Here is a 13,985-nt window from a genome sequence, read left to right on the forward strand (position 1 = left end):
GAATCTTGTGAGATCAAAAGGAACCAGCAGTCTGTTCTGGTCCATGTGCTTCTCTTTAAAGTTGAGAGAGCTGATTTCTTGCAACGGGGAGGGGGTGGTGGTGAGTTCCTGCCCCTTGGCAGAACTCCTTGTTATTCAAAGATCAAGAAAGAACTTCCTGGAGAGGGGGGGGAGAGAGGGGAGGGAGAGAGAGAGAGAGAATACAATGGAATCTTGGGACGCTGTCCGATTCTCACATGATCAGGTTGTTCCCCTGCAGGATATCTGTAGAAAGAATGATCTGAAATGCCTCCCAACTGTTTCAGTTATTGGCTTCGCTGTTTAGGAAGCGTTGGGAGAAATGTCCATCTGGGTTCAGTTCCAAGTGGGAAGAAAGACACTGGAAACATTGGAGGCTGCTTGAAAAAATGGTTTAATGGTGGACAGGACCACATGGTTTGAGATCCTGGGCAGAAAAAGGGAAGAGATGCTGAGAGTGCCTGGCTTTTATGCCCTCTCTGGGCTTTTGAATTTGAGCTTGTATTCTGATTCCCATGGGACCATGCAGGGGCAACTTTGTAAGTCATGCATATCCCAGGCTTGGCTGTCTCTTGCTGGGTGATGATGTAATGATAGGGCTTTGGGATTCCTATTATAGCTCTGTCTGAAGGAGGTAGGTCTTTGTTATGTAGAATTGCCTCAGGCCTTAATGGTCCATTGACAAAGGTGTTCTGCCTCTCTTTTAAGGAAAATATCCTTCCCTTTTAATATCTCCTAAAATATCTCATTTTCCTAGGAGAGGGGTGGGTGCTAATTTCCTACACAAGGTCCTTGTATTTTAGGCACTAGAAGATTTATGAGAGGCGGCTGTTCAGAAAATAAAGGAGGATCTTTGTAGCTCAGGGTTGAAATGAGGTGGGGTCCTTGGTGCTCTCTGAGCTTGCTTGTTTTCTCGCAGACGTTTAGCACTGATGATGATACCTAGTTGGGTAACAAAATGTCTGCAAAAAAACCCAATCAAGTTCAAAGAGCCCCAAGGACACCTTGTTTCAACCCTGAGCTACCAATATTCTCCTTCACTAGAAAATGAACAATTTCATTGAGTTATGGTAAAGTAAAAATAGTAGCTGCTTCTTTTAAAATCCAGTTTTTTTTTTTATTTAACATGTTTCTGTGGGAAGAAATATCCATCTGGTTCAATTCCAAGCTGGGAGAAAGACATTGGAAACATGGAGGCTGATTGGAAAGATGGTTTAATGGTGAAGCAGAAGCACCTGAATTCTGGGCAGCTGACCACATGGAGTTGAGAGCGGGTGGTTTTTATACCTTCTCTTGAGCTTTGCATCTGAGCTTCCAGTTCCTGTGCAAGAACATGTATTCTATTGGTTGTTCTCTGACTCCCATGGGGCCATGTAGGGGTTATGTAGGGGTCATAGCTGGCTCTAAAGGCAAATCCTAGGAGTTTGTCTGAGCTCCCAGGTTTGCTTGAAGTTTGGACTGCTGAGGGTGATGCAACAATTCCTATTGTGGCTTAATGGTTTTTGTCCTGTTTTGGATCTTGAGTGAGGGCTAATCCTATCACTCTGCCTTTGTTCAGACTTGAACAAAGTCTGCAGGGAATTTCAAAATATCCTGTCTTGAATGGATTACCAAATCTGCATTTCTGAAAACTGCCTTCCCCAGTATGTGCTTGGGGGCAGGGAGCTGGGTCTCTGAGATTCTGTCTCCCTTAAGATTTTTCATTCCTCTTTCAGGGGAAATATTTTATCCTGCCTTTTTAAATATTCCTCAAAATATTTCATTCTTCTAGGAGCAGGTGGTGGCTTCCCACATTTCTAAACACGCAGAGATCAAAACGACTCTTCGGTGTCTTACATAGAATATAAATAAAACAATTTAAAACATTCACGAGTCTCTGTTGAAAGAAAACCAGCCAAAGCTGGGCTGTGTAAATACTGTGGTGGTTTTTTTTAAATTGACTTGGTAGACACTGACTTCTAATGCTGTGATCACCTCCACCAAAAGAGTAGAATTGCACTGCATTGAGATAGTCTAAGATCTCCTTCCTTGGCAATAAGGCAGCAGCCTGTCAGCTGTTTCCCAGCACTATCTTGCGTGCAGGAATATTTCAGTTTGTTTACTGATTTATTGATGTCAAGATCATCTCCCTTACTTTTTACCCCTGGCTTTTGATCCTGGATGTAGTCCAAACTTGTTGAAAAGATCTCCAGTGGATCAGGTTCAATCCTCCCCTTTTATATCCAGTTCAGGTCTGGAGCTCCCTTGAGCTTGCCTTACTGCCCCCACCTTCCCTGGCAAGGAAAACTGCCCTGCTGTGAGGGTAGCGGAGACCTTGGGAGTCTGGGCAAAGAGATGCTGCCTAGGGAATGGTCAGACAAGAGACAGCATAGCCCACAGCTGGATATCCATGGAGAATCTCAGTCATCCAGGTCATGGTTGTCCCGAAGGTGCTTTTTCAGGAGGCAACTGGACTTTCTGTTTTTCTTCTTTTGAAGACGTTTTGCTTCTCATCGAAGAAGTTTCTTCAGCTCTGACAGGAGGGTGGAGAAGGGAAGGATTTATAGTCCTTGCAGACAGCTTGGTCATTTGCATCCTTTCAGAGGGCCATTGAAGCACTTGGAGGTTTCTCTGTGTCCTCAGAGTCACCTGAGTGGTGCTAATAATTCCTGTAGTCTGCAATTTTCCCTCTGAGAATCTATTCTGAGGACACAGATGAACCTCCAAGTGCTTCAATGACCCTCTAAAAGTATGCAAATTACCAGCTGTCTGCATGGAGGATAAATCCTTTCCTTCCCCACCCTCCTGTCAGAGGTGAAGAAGCTTCTTGGATAAGAAGTGAAATGTCTTCAAAAGAAAAAAAAACAGAAAATCCAGTTGCCTCCTGCAAAACACCCTTGGGACAACCATGAACCTGGATGACTGAGAATCTCTACAAAGCTGCCTTAGAGCTGCCAACTTCTACATACCAGCCTCCTTCTGTGCTTCGGAAGGCTCCTGCCATGCCCAGCCAACTTTCTCCACCGGTTGGACTGGTTCGCCTTCAGTGACGAGGCTTTAGCTGAGCCGCTGGCTTGCGTTACCCAGCCCTTGTGAATGATACCCTCCCAGATAGAAAAAGGAGAAAGGGTAGGAAGGGGAAGAGGAAGATAGGAGTAGGGGAGATGTAAGGGAAGAAGGAAAGGGAAAGGAGAGGAGGAAGGAAAAAAAGTAGAGAAGGGAGGGAGGGAGAAAAGGAAGGAAAAACAGAGTGGTGATATTACAAATAGGTGTATGGGATGGTCAGGAAAGCAACCTCAATAGTATATTTCAACTTTTTATTTGGGAAAATAAACCTGTAAAAGTGACAAATTTAATAATAATAACTATGTGAATGTATACTGGTAACTGTATGTAAGAGACTAAAAAAAAACTTTTCACAGTGAATGATATCCTCCAGTGCCTGAGTGCGCTTTCCAAAATTGTGGGAGCTTCATCACTGGAAGCTTTCATGAAGAATCTGGACAGTCATTTGTCAGAAATGGTGTAGGGTCTCCTCCTTGGGAGGGGGTTGGACTAGATGACCTCCAAGATCTCTTCCAACTCTGTTAATCTGCATGAGCCAATCTCTCCCTTTTCTGCCCGCAAAAGGTCACCAAGAATCTCCCGCATTCAAGGCTTCTTGCAAAGAAGTTGACCAACTCCGCTTTGCCAACTTCCTTTCCCGGCGGGGCCGCTACTCCTTGTAGCTGAGCGCGGGGGCTGAACTTCGCCCCCGCCCCGCGCTTGCCTGGCCCTCCCTTGCCGGAGCTGGGCGCGTCAAGTCCTCCGGGAGCAGCAGCGGGAAGAGAGAAAGCGACCCGCCCCAGCCTCGCCCCGTCCCTTCCTTGGGCTGCGCCTGGTCCCTGGGGAGTGGGAGATCATGGGGGGCCTCCAAAGCCGGGCCGAGCCGCGCCCCCCTCCTGCCCTTCTTCCTCCTGGGGCTCAGGCTGAGCAGAGCCCCCGCGGCAGGTTGGAGGGGGTCCCCGGGTAAGTGGGGAGGGGCAGCGGGCTTGGGGGTCCCTTCTCTCGCTCTTGCGGGAAGAAAGTTTGGCAAGGGGGGAATTATTCCTATTATGGCCACAAAACGAGGCTTTGATAGGCACAGCTGGGCAGCCCCTATCAAATCTAATCAAACCATGCCAAGCGCGATGGGTGCTAATTCACCCTGGCATCTGCTTAGGAAAAGGGGTGCTTTCTTTTCATCCTGCAAGCAAGGGCATCTTGCGGGGTGGGTGGGTGGACTTGGGGGGTTTGTCATCGCTGAGGACTTCTGCTCAGGACTGGGGAGGGGGGTGGCGTCCTGCATCCCTCTCCAAACCGTGGTTAGCTTAGCTGTGGTTTGTTTATTGGTTGGTTTTCTGGAAGGGTGATTTCGGTTGATACAGACTGCCAAGCAAAAGGTGGTAACTTTGGGCTTGCATGTTGTGTGACATTTGGGGTTCAAAACTTGCAACCTCTTGTTGTACACCTGGACTGGTTTTAGTTTGTCTTGTTTGGGGCTTTGGATTCCTGCTCCAGACAGGAGCCCAGCTGCAAATTTAACCATTTGCTGCAAATTTAACAGTTCAGTTTTGTTTACTTTATTTAAATTAAATAGGGTGGGGGCGTGCATGTGCACCAGGGTGCCTAAAGTCCCTGTCTTAATGTCCCCATTTATTTGTATCCACTTCCTCTATTCTTCTTCATGTTTATTCTTATTCCTGTTATCTTGTACAGGAGTGACAAACTAAATAAATAAAATAAATAAATAAATTTAGCTGTTGGATACCTGGGGGAAAACCCTACAGATGTCTCTAGGACTTAAAATCATGTTATTCAAATGGCCGGGCAGCTTTCTCAGTCCATAAATGTTCTTTAGCACTCTTTGCAACTCAGTGATTGTAAATTGTTCCGTTCTTATTAGCGTTTGTGACACTTTTTTGCATTTATTTCGCGTATTCTGGGGCATTAGGGCTTTTGTCCCTCTAAACAGAGAATATAGTGTCCGGTATGGGCTTTTTGGAAGAAATTACAGATCTGTACAGGTCTGCTTGGGATGGAGGTTGGACTAGATGACCTACAAGATCCCTTCCAACTCAGTTAATCTGTAAATATGAAGTTCAGTAATAATTATTTTCTGGAAAAAAAGAGTCTTGTGGACTTTAACCTTTGAAATTTGACTTGTGATCTTGCAAGCGTCTAATACATGAAAGCGCTAAGCTTCCGCGTTCTCCAGTTTATGGTTTCTATGAAATTTTAGTTATGGTTGGCCTATAATATGCTTAAAACTTTTGTATGTGTACTGAATGCAAATCTGTGTTGGTATAATGCTTTATATAAAATATTTTATTCAATTTTCAATTTTCACATTCCATTTGCAATCATTTATACACAGGGTATTTACTATAAGAAAAGAAGAAAAAAAAAGAAAAAAGGAATAAAACGAACAAATAAAAAGGAAACACAACTCATCATTCACAACCCCACCTAACCCTTGCATCCTCCATACACCCCATCTACCCCCTCCAACTTTCCTTTCTCCCTCTAACACTCCCCTCCTACTTCCCTTTCCCCTCAAACCTTCCTTCTCCCCTTACTCCCCAGACACCCTCCTTACATTCCCCTTCCTTACATTCCCCTTACTCCTTCCTTACTCCTCCCTCTTCCTTCCCTCTACCTCCCTCCTTGGTGTATGCCTTTATTCGAGTGTTGTTTGATCTAATAAAAGTAAAATGAACCAAGGAAAAGAAAAGATAATAATAATAATAATAATAATAAAAAAAGGAACCACCGTATATAAATACATTCTTGTTCTTATTAAGACTATGTTAACCCCCCCCCACCCCACCCCCCACAATCCCCATCCCTAATCCTCCCGGCTTCCCAGGGCCCACACCTGGCACTACCTTCTATCTAAAATATCTTGTATACATATGGATTAAAAAATAAAAGTAATATATAAAAAAGAAAAAAAAAAAAAGAAAAAGAAAAAAGAAACCACTCTTTGTGTTGATCTCAGCCCCCCATCTTTATCTATGCTTAAATAGTATAAATCGTTCTATCTATATTTTATTCTCGTCTTTTACTTCTTTGCTATTTACCCCGATCTTCTGTAGACTCTCCCGTTCCCTTCCTAAACCTCATGATCCCTTCCAATAAGATTTAAGCAGCATAGTTCCTGCCATATATTCAAATATAACTTTACAGACAAGTAATCAAACTTTCCCTTCTAGTAAAATTTAAACAACGTAAATGATCTTTCTTTACCCCTTTTTCAAACCGTAATTCAAAATAATCTAACCAGATTTCCCCTTCTTAGTAAAGTTAAGCAGCATAGATCAGATATTACTTTACACAGGAATCAATTTCTATCTTAAGATAATTCCAACCGACTTCCCCTTCTAGTAGAATTTAAATAACTTAGTTCATTCCACATGCATTTTACCCTCATCCCCCACTTGTCTGATATTTACCACTATCAAATTTATACTAACATTTGTTTAAAATATAGCTCAGAGCGATTTGTAGCATGAATCATTCCACATATTCCAATAATACTTTCAGCAAGAGTCAGTTAACCTTCTATTTTAAGGTAGTCCCTTCTAACAAAGTTTAAACAACATAAATCATTCCGCATTCTTTTTACAGTTATCTTAAGATAATCCCAAGCGGCTTCCTGTTCTAATAAGCTTTAAACAACGTAAATTTTGCCCTCTACCCTTGCTTGTCTGGTATTTACCACAAATAACGTAGTTCATTCCACATGCATTTTACCCTCATCTCTTGCTTGTCTAATATTTACCACTATCAAATTTATACTAGCGTTTATTTAAAAAGTAACTCAGAACTATAACAACCAACTTTCCCTTCAAATAAAAGTTAAATAGCATGGATCATTTTCAAATAATACTTTCAGCAAGAGTCAGTTAACCTTCTATTTTAAAATAGTCCCATCTAACAAAGTTTAAACAGCATAAATCATTCCGCATTCTTTTAACCACTATCAAATTTATGCTAACGTTACTTTAGAATCTAGCTCAAAGTAGTTTCACCCAGCTTTCCCTTCTGATAAAAATTAGTCCACTTTTTCTACCGGAGAGAGGTCTCAAACCCCCATTCAGTCCTCAACTTTAGGAAGTCTTTTGAAGTATCTAAATTCTCGATCTGCGTTCTTCTGTTTCTCCGAGGGAGGAGGGGCTGCCCCCTCCATCTTGCAGCCGCATGGCCAGCCGTTTGCTTTCTCCTTCCGCTTGTCTCTCCTCTCTTCCAAGCGCGTCAGGAAGTCCCGCCTTCAGAATCCTACAATAGAAATCTTGAGCCTCCGAAACAGAGTTAAGACGAAATCTTTGATTCTCAAATGTAACCGTGATGCCGGCAGGGGCCTCCCATCTGTATCGAATCTGTTGACTCCTAAGCTCTTTAGTTAAAAAGGCGTAGTCCCTTCTTGCTCTCAACATCTGGAAAGGAATATCTTTGAAGACAATCAGGTCCTGGTCATCAACTCGGAGACAGTTATTATGAAAATTTTGCACAATCGCGTTTCTAGATTCTTTTGTAGAGAAATGTATAATTATGTCCCTCGGGAGCTGTCGCTGTTCCGCTATCAATGAGTTCTGGCGATAGATTTTCCGAATCTGCCAATCAAAGTTAAGTCCCGGGCTTCCCAGCGCATGGCTGAAGGCTTCAGCAAATGTCTGTTTTAAATTCTCTTGCTCCTTTTCACGGAATCCTCTGACTCTAATTGCAAATGCCTTCCTATTAAAATTTAGCATCATAAGCTGTTCTTCGTTATTTCTAATTTTTTCTTGTAAAATTTGAATATTGGTAGTCAAATTAAAATTAGCCTTCTCCAGACTTTCCAATTTGTTTTCTATTTCAGCAGAGTAATCTGACAGGGCAGACACAGCTGCAAAAGTATTCGCCTTCATTTGATTAACTTTAGATTTTAAATCATCATATAATTCCAATACAAATTCCCTGATTTCTTTCTTAAAAGCGTTAAGCATTTTAAGGAGATATTCCTGTGTTAAAAGTTCCCCAGCAGAAGGTATAGGAGACAAAGGCTGTGTTTCCAATGAAGATTCTTTAAATTCTTTTGTAGCAAGACGCTTCTTTGATTTGGGTGGCATAATAAATAAGCAAGTAAGCAGAGCTTCGCTCCCCTCTATTTCCAAAGAAGAAAAATTTATTTTGTTAAGGAGCAGTCTGCAGGAAGATAACACCGGCTAAGTATATCAATCATCCACGGAGAGAAATCGCCATTTTGAGGTCTATTTAGACAAAGAAGTCTCTAAGACGAATGGTGCTGGTATTTACGATAGTACTGAAAACATAAATCTCACAGGGGTGGGACCCGCCCGTATCAATTCTAGCTTGAAAAAACTTTGTCTTGTCCTGGGGGGGGCTAGCCTATCTGGGGCTGCCAAAAAAAAAGGCAGCTGAGAAGAAATGGCTGGAGATAAGAGCTCCGCTTCGGCCGGAACTAATCTCTTTCCACAGCCAAAAAAGAAAAAAGGCTGTGGTTTACGATTAGATCCTAACCTACGGGGCTATCCTCCCTGCCCCTTTCTTAGCCAAAAAGGGGTGCTATCTATGATCTTATTTAGATATACAGACCAGATCTCTGAGGAGCTCGGTGGAGCCCTCCTCGGCAACAGGCCACGCCCCCCGGAAGTCCTGTGTTGGTATAATGCTTGTTGTGTTGCATTTCGTGATCTAAATGCATATTATGTTGATATACATTCATGGACACATAGAAATAAACTATGTTTACATGCCATTCAAAAGAGACAATAAACAAGAAAAAAGGGAAACAAACACACCAGGACAAATCTTTTCCAAAAACGTAACACCCATATAAGGAGAGATTAACACCAGCCAAACATTCAAGCAGAACCCTAATCAAGGAATGACCAAGAAAAAAAACCACATACGTACCAACACTGGTAGCAATAGCAATAGCAGTAGACTTATATACCGCTTCATAGGCCTTTCAGGCCTCTCTAAGCGGTTTACAGAGAGTCAGCATATTGCCCCCAACAATCTGGGTCCTCATTTTACCCACCTCGGAAGGATGGAAGGCTGAGTCAACCCTGAGCCGGTGAGATTTGAACCGCTGACCTGCTGATCTAGCAGTAGCCTGCAGTGCTGCATTTAACCACTGCGCCACCTTGGCTCTGGTGTAGGGCAAGCCATTATACAATACACAAATAGGGAGCAAACCCCACATTCAATCACACTGATGATGTTGTGCAGTGGTGGAATTCAAAATTTTTGACTACCGGTTCTGTGGGCGGTATGGCTTGGTGGGCATGGCAGCGGAAGTATACTGTAAAATATCCATTCCCTCCCCACTCCAGGGGAAGGATACTGTCCCCACTCCAGGGGAAGGATACTGTAAAACCTCAATTCCCTCCCCACTCCAGGGGAAGGATACTGTAAAATCCCCATTCCCTCCCCTCTCCAGGGGAAGGATACTGTCCCCATTTGAGGGGAAGGATACTGTAAAATCTCTATTCCCTCCCCACTCCAGGGGAAGGATACTGTAAAACTTCCATTCCCTCCCCACTCCAGGGGAAGGATACTGCAAAATCCCCATTCCCTCCCCTCTCCAGGGGAAGGATACTGTCCCCACTCCAGGGGAAGGATACTGCAAATCCCCCATTTCCTCCTGTTCAGTTGGGACTTGGGAGGCAGTGAATAGATGGGGGCAGGGCCAGTCAGATGTGGTATTTATCGGTTCTCTGAACTACTCAGAATTTCTGCTACCAGTTCTTCAGAACTGGTCAGAACCTGCTGAATACCACCTCTGATGTCGTGGGAAGAAATATCAATTCCAAGCCAGAACTGATATTGGTTCAGTTCCAGCCGGGAGAAAAGCACTGGAGACAAAATGGAGGGTGGAAGCTGATTGGAAAAAGGGTCCCTTTATTGATGAAGCAGAACCACCAAGCACATGGTCCTGGGCAGCTGACTACATGCAGTTGAGAGTGGGTGGCTTTTATACCTTCTCTGGGCTCTGTACTTGAACTTCCTGTTCCTGTGCAAGAACATTTATTCTATTGGCTGTTGTCAGATTCCTATGGAGTCGTGTAGGGGTTATGTAGGGGTCATATCTGGCTGTATAGACAAAAGAGGAAATGCAAATCCTAGGTGTTTGTCTGATCTCCTAGGTTTGGTTGAAGTTTGGACTGCTCTGGGAGGAGATGCAATTCCTATTGTAGCGTAAGGGCTTTTGTTCTGTTTTGTTTCACGGGTGAGGGTATTTGCTTATAAATAGAGCTATCTAGATACCTGTCTTCTTTCAATAAACTCTTTATCTCTGACATCTGCTGTGGGCTATTAAGAAAAGGTGGGGGCTGCTTTCTGCCTCTAAAAACATCTTCTCCATTTAGGGAAATATAATATTCTTTGAAGGGCGCGGTGGCTCAGTGGCTAAGACACTGAGCTTGTTGATCAGATATTCAGCAGTTCAGCAGTTCGAATCCCTAGTGCCACATAATAAACCTAGCAGTTTGAAAGCATGTAAAAAGTGCAAATAGAAAATAGGGACCACCTTTGGTGGGAAGGGAACAGCAGTCCATATGCCTTCAGCGTTGAATCATGCCGGCCACATGACCATGAAGACGTCTTCGGATAGGGCTGGCTCTTCGGCTTTGAAACGGAGATGAGCACCGCCCCCTAGAGTCGGGAATGACTAGCACACATGTGCCAGGGGAATTTTTACCTTTAAGGTAAAACAAGACTTGAATATTGTAGATTCTAGCCTTCCATTTTCCTGCACAAGGCAATTATACACAAAATAGCCCACGTTGTGAAAAACAGAAGTCCTCCATGAGCAAACAATGACATGTCACCTTGCTCTCCTCTGACACATGTTGACAGCTGTCTTTTTGAGTAATCTTGATTGAGTCATCTTGACCCAACTGTTTCTTTCCACCTTGGAGACTGAGCTGAGGCTGTTCTTAATATTATTACAGGGCAGCTATGATTCTGTGAGGGACGCAGTGGATCAGTGGCTAAGATGCTGAGCTTTTCGATCAGAAAGGTCAGCAGTTTGGCAGTTCGAATCCCTAGTGCTGCTTAACGGAGCGAGGTCCTGTGACTTGTCCCACCTTCTGCCAACCTAGCAGTTCGAAAGCACGTAAAAAATGCAAATAGAAAAATAGGGACCACCTTTGGTGGGAAAGTAACAGCGTTCTGTGTGCCTTTGGCATTTAGTCATGCCGGCCACATGACCACGGAGACATCTTCAGACAACACTGGCTCTTCAGCTTTGAAACAGAGATGAGCACCGCCCCCTAGAGTCGGGAACGACTAGCACATATGTGTGAGGGGAACCTTTACCTTTACGATTCTGTCCTAACATCTTCAGCTATAAAACAAAAGTGTACAACTTGGTTCCTGAAAGCCTTGGGTGTTGTCCCTAGAGGGATTGTCAAATTAAAAGTGATGAAAAGGGGAGTGTGTAAAACACATGACTGGAGGGTCATTGTACATGGTTGTTGTTGTTGTTATCCTGTGAGTTAGTCTTGACTCCTGATGAACAAACCCTTGCAACATTTTTCTTGGCAACATTTTTCGGAAATGGCTTCCTTTTTAGATCTAAAAAACCTGTGGCTCTTGAGTTCTAGACCAGGGCCTGTAAGCATTCTATCAGTGTTCCTCAAACCTTGGCAGTGTTGTGGCCCGCCAGTGGCCAGTGGAGCTGGTAGCAGATTCGGATAGTGAGAAGGTTGGGGAGGAACATGGGCCCATCCTGGAGTCTGGGAAAGGCTCTGATGAGGGCTCTGTATCAGAGGCAGAGAGGGGGCCAGGACCATCTGACAGTTATCAGCTGCCTTCAGAGTGAGACATCAGTGGGGCAGATGAACAGCTGGAGCCTCTTCCCCGTGTAAACATGCGCAGAGTTGCCAGACGAAGGGAACAGCTAAAGAACAGGGGTCAACTTGGGAGTAAGGCCACAGGTGTATGATGAATGGCCCCTCCCAGAGGAAACAAAAGAGGAGCAAAAGGGGAGTGGAGTTTGCAGGAGACAATTAGTTTGCTTAATTGGTTCGTGACTCTCTGACTCTCCTTGCCAAGTTTTGCAGATATCGGTCTGTCAGCTCTCCAAGCCTGAGAAGGTCTGTGACTGTAAATCCTCCTTTGAAAGACTTTGCTGGATGTGAGTGAGCAGAATTCACAGTATTAAAGTAATAACAAGGATTTTGCTTCATGCTCTTGGGAAGCCTCGGTCAGAACAGGCAGTTTGCAGATGTGTGGACTTCAACTCCCAGAATTCTGGAAGCATCTTCAAGCTGCCAAGGTTGAGAAAACACTTCATTATACTAAGCTAGCTCTTGGATCGCCAACATGATCGCCAACGTCCGATGATGGATATGACATAAGAAGAAGAAGCTCTTGTATGATGTTTAGTTGACATAAAAGTTTAGAATGATGCTGGTTTTGTTCCAGCATGACATTCTCCAGTGGGGTAATAATATGTGAAGCAGCATTTGCTAGAAACATTAAAAGAGACTTGGATATCTCCATGCTTCTATGTCTTGGAAAAATTAAGCATGACCCAGATGGAGGTTCTGTTTTCATGGTTTCTTTTTCTGAACTTCCAGAAGGTAAGACTGGGAAAGATCTTTGCTTAAAACCTTGGAACTATTATATGTTTCTTTCATGGAAGGCAAGAAGATCAGTGAGGAAGGAAATGTGTAGCTGTGAAATTCTAACCCTGATCTTCAAGGTCATTTATAGTCTGAGATTTGAAGCCCATGCAGTTGCGGAACTCATAGATATTGTGCCAATGTAGCAATTGAGTTCTCACATCACATTAAGTCCTCTTTTGGGTTTGGGCAACAATCCCAAAAAGCCATCCAGGTCAGTGGTGGGTTCCAGATCCCATTTGGTATTTGGTATTTATTCGATTTGTAAGCTGCCCTATTCCCCGAAGGGACTCAGGGCAGCTGAACAAAAACCAGGGGAAGGGGAAAAACAAATACAGAAAGTAAGACAAACAGGACAGTGATACAACAATTTAAAAAGCACAGCAAGCGCAGCAAATTCGAGTGGGGGCGGGGACTCAACCCCAGGCTTGCTGGGACAACCAGGCCTTAACGGCTGTCCGGAAGGCCTGAAGGATGGCGAGGGTCTGAATCTCCACGGGGAGCTCGTTCCATTGCAACCGGTACAGTGCAACGGTGCCCGGTGTCCACCACATGAACGTGCGCAGTGCATGCACATGCTTCCTTACCTCCTGCAACGCTCCAGCTGTTTGGCGGAGCATCATGCATGCGCTGTATTTGCCGTGTGCGTGCGCGGAAGCGCCAAAGAGCTCAAATACAGGTAAGGTGGGCAGGCGGGCCCTCTGGAGCACCATACCAGAATGGTATCCAGTGCTCCCGGCAGGCACCGGTACCACCTGCAACCCACCACTAATACAGGTAATCCCTGACTTACAACCATTGGTTTGGTAACCATTTGAAGTTACAATAGTGCTCAAAAAAGTGACTTAGCAGTAGCAATAGACTTATATACCATTTCACAATGCTTTACAGCCCTCTCTAAAGCGGTTTACAGAGTCAGCCTCTCGCCCCCAACAATCTGGGTCCTCCTTTTACCCACCTCGGAAGGATGGAAGACTGAGTCAACCTTGAGTCAATCAGGATCGAACTCCTGGCTGTAGGTAGAATTTGCCTGCAGTACTGCATTCTAACCACTGTGCCACCAGGAGTTAAACTTTCCTTGCACTTACAACCATCACAGCGTTCCTACAATCAAAGCACTAGGAAGCAGTATGTACAGTAAGGCTAAGTGCTATTGCTATTCACTAGGTTTGAATATATTAAATCACATATAATGGACTGTTGAGCACAATGGTTGAGATTGTACATCACTTTTCAGCTGCATTATGACTTGGGAAAACCTGTGGATCCAGTTATTGGGTGAGGCTTGAAAAATCTGGCTTATGAAAGCATAATATGAGAATTTGGATGATG

At 44.1% G+C, this 13,985-nt stretch overlaps 1 protein-coding gene across 2 annotated transcripts in view; it reads left to right on the forward strand.

Annotated features, from left to right (window-relative positions):
* Positions 1 to 3,787: 3,787 nt before the first annotated feature.
* TACC1 (transforming acidic coiled-coil containing protein 1) overlaps positions 3,788 to 13,985 on the forward strand; it is a 100,097-nt gene continuing 89,899 nt past the window's right edge. The window contains exon 1 of one of the 2 annotated variants that reach the window (XM_087706166.1): positions 3,788 to 4,005. In XM_087706166.1, the coding sequence (XP_087562292.1) occupies positions 3,899 to 4,005 (107 nt within the window). In that variant the 5' untranslated portion in view covers positions 3,788 to 3,898. The remainder of the gene's footprint in view (positions 4,006 to 13,985) is intronic. The other variant, XM_087706167.1, reaches the window with a different exon arrangement.

The sequence above is a fragment of the Thamnophis sirtalis genome, unplaced genomic scaffold (assembly GCF_051295495.1).
Source record: "Thamnophis sirtalis isolate CommonGarterSnake01/CBP01778 unplaced genomic scaffold, rThaSir2_p1.2 scaffold_2, whole genome shotgun sequence".
NCBI lineage: Eukaryota > Metazoa > Chordata > Lepidosauria > Squamata > Natricidae > Thamnophis > Thamnophis sirtalis.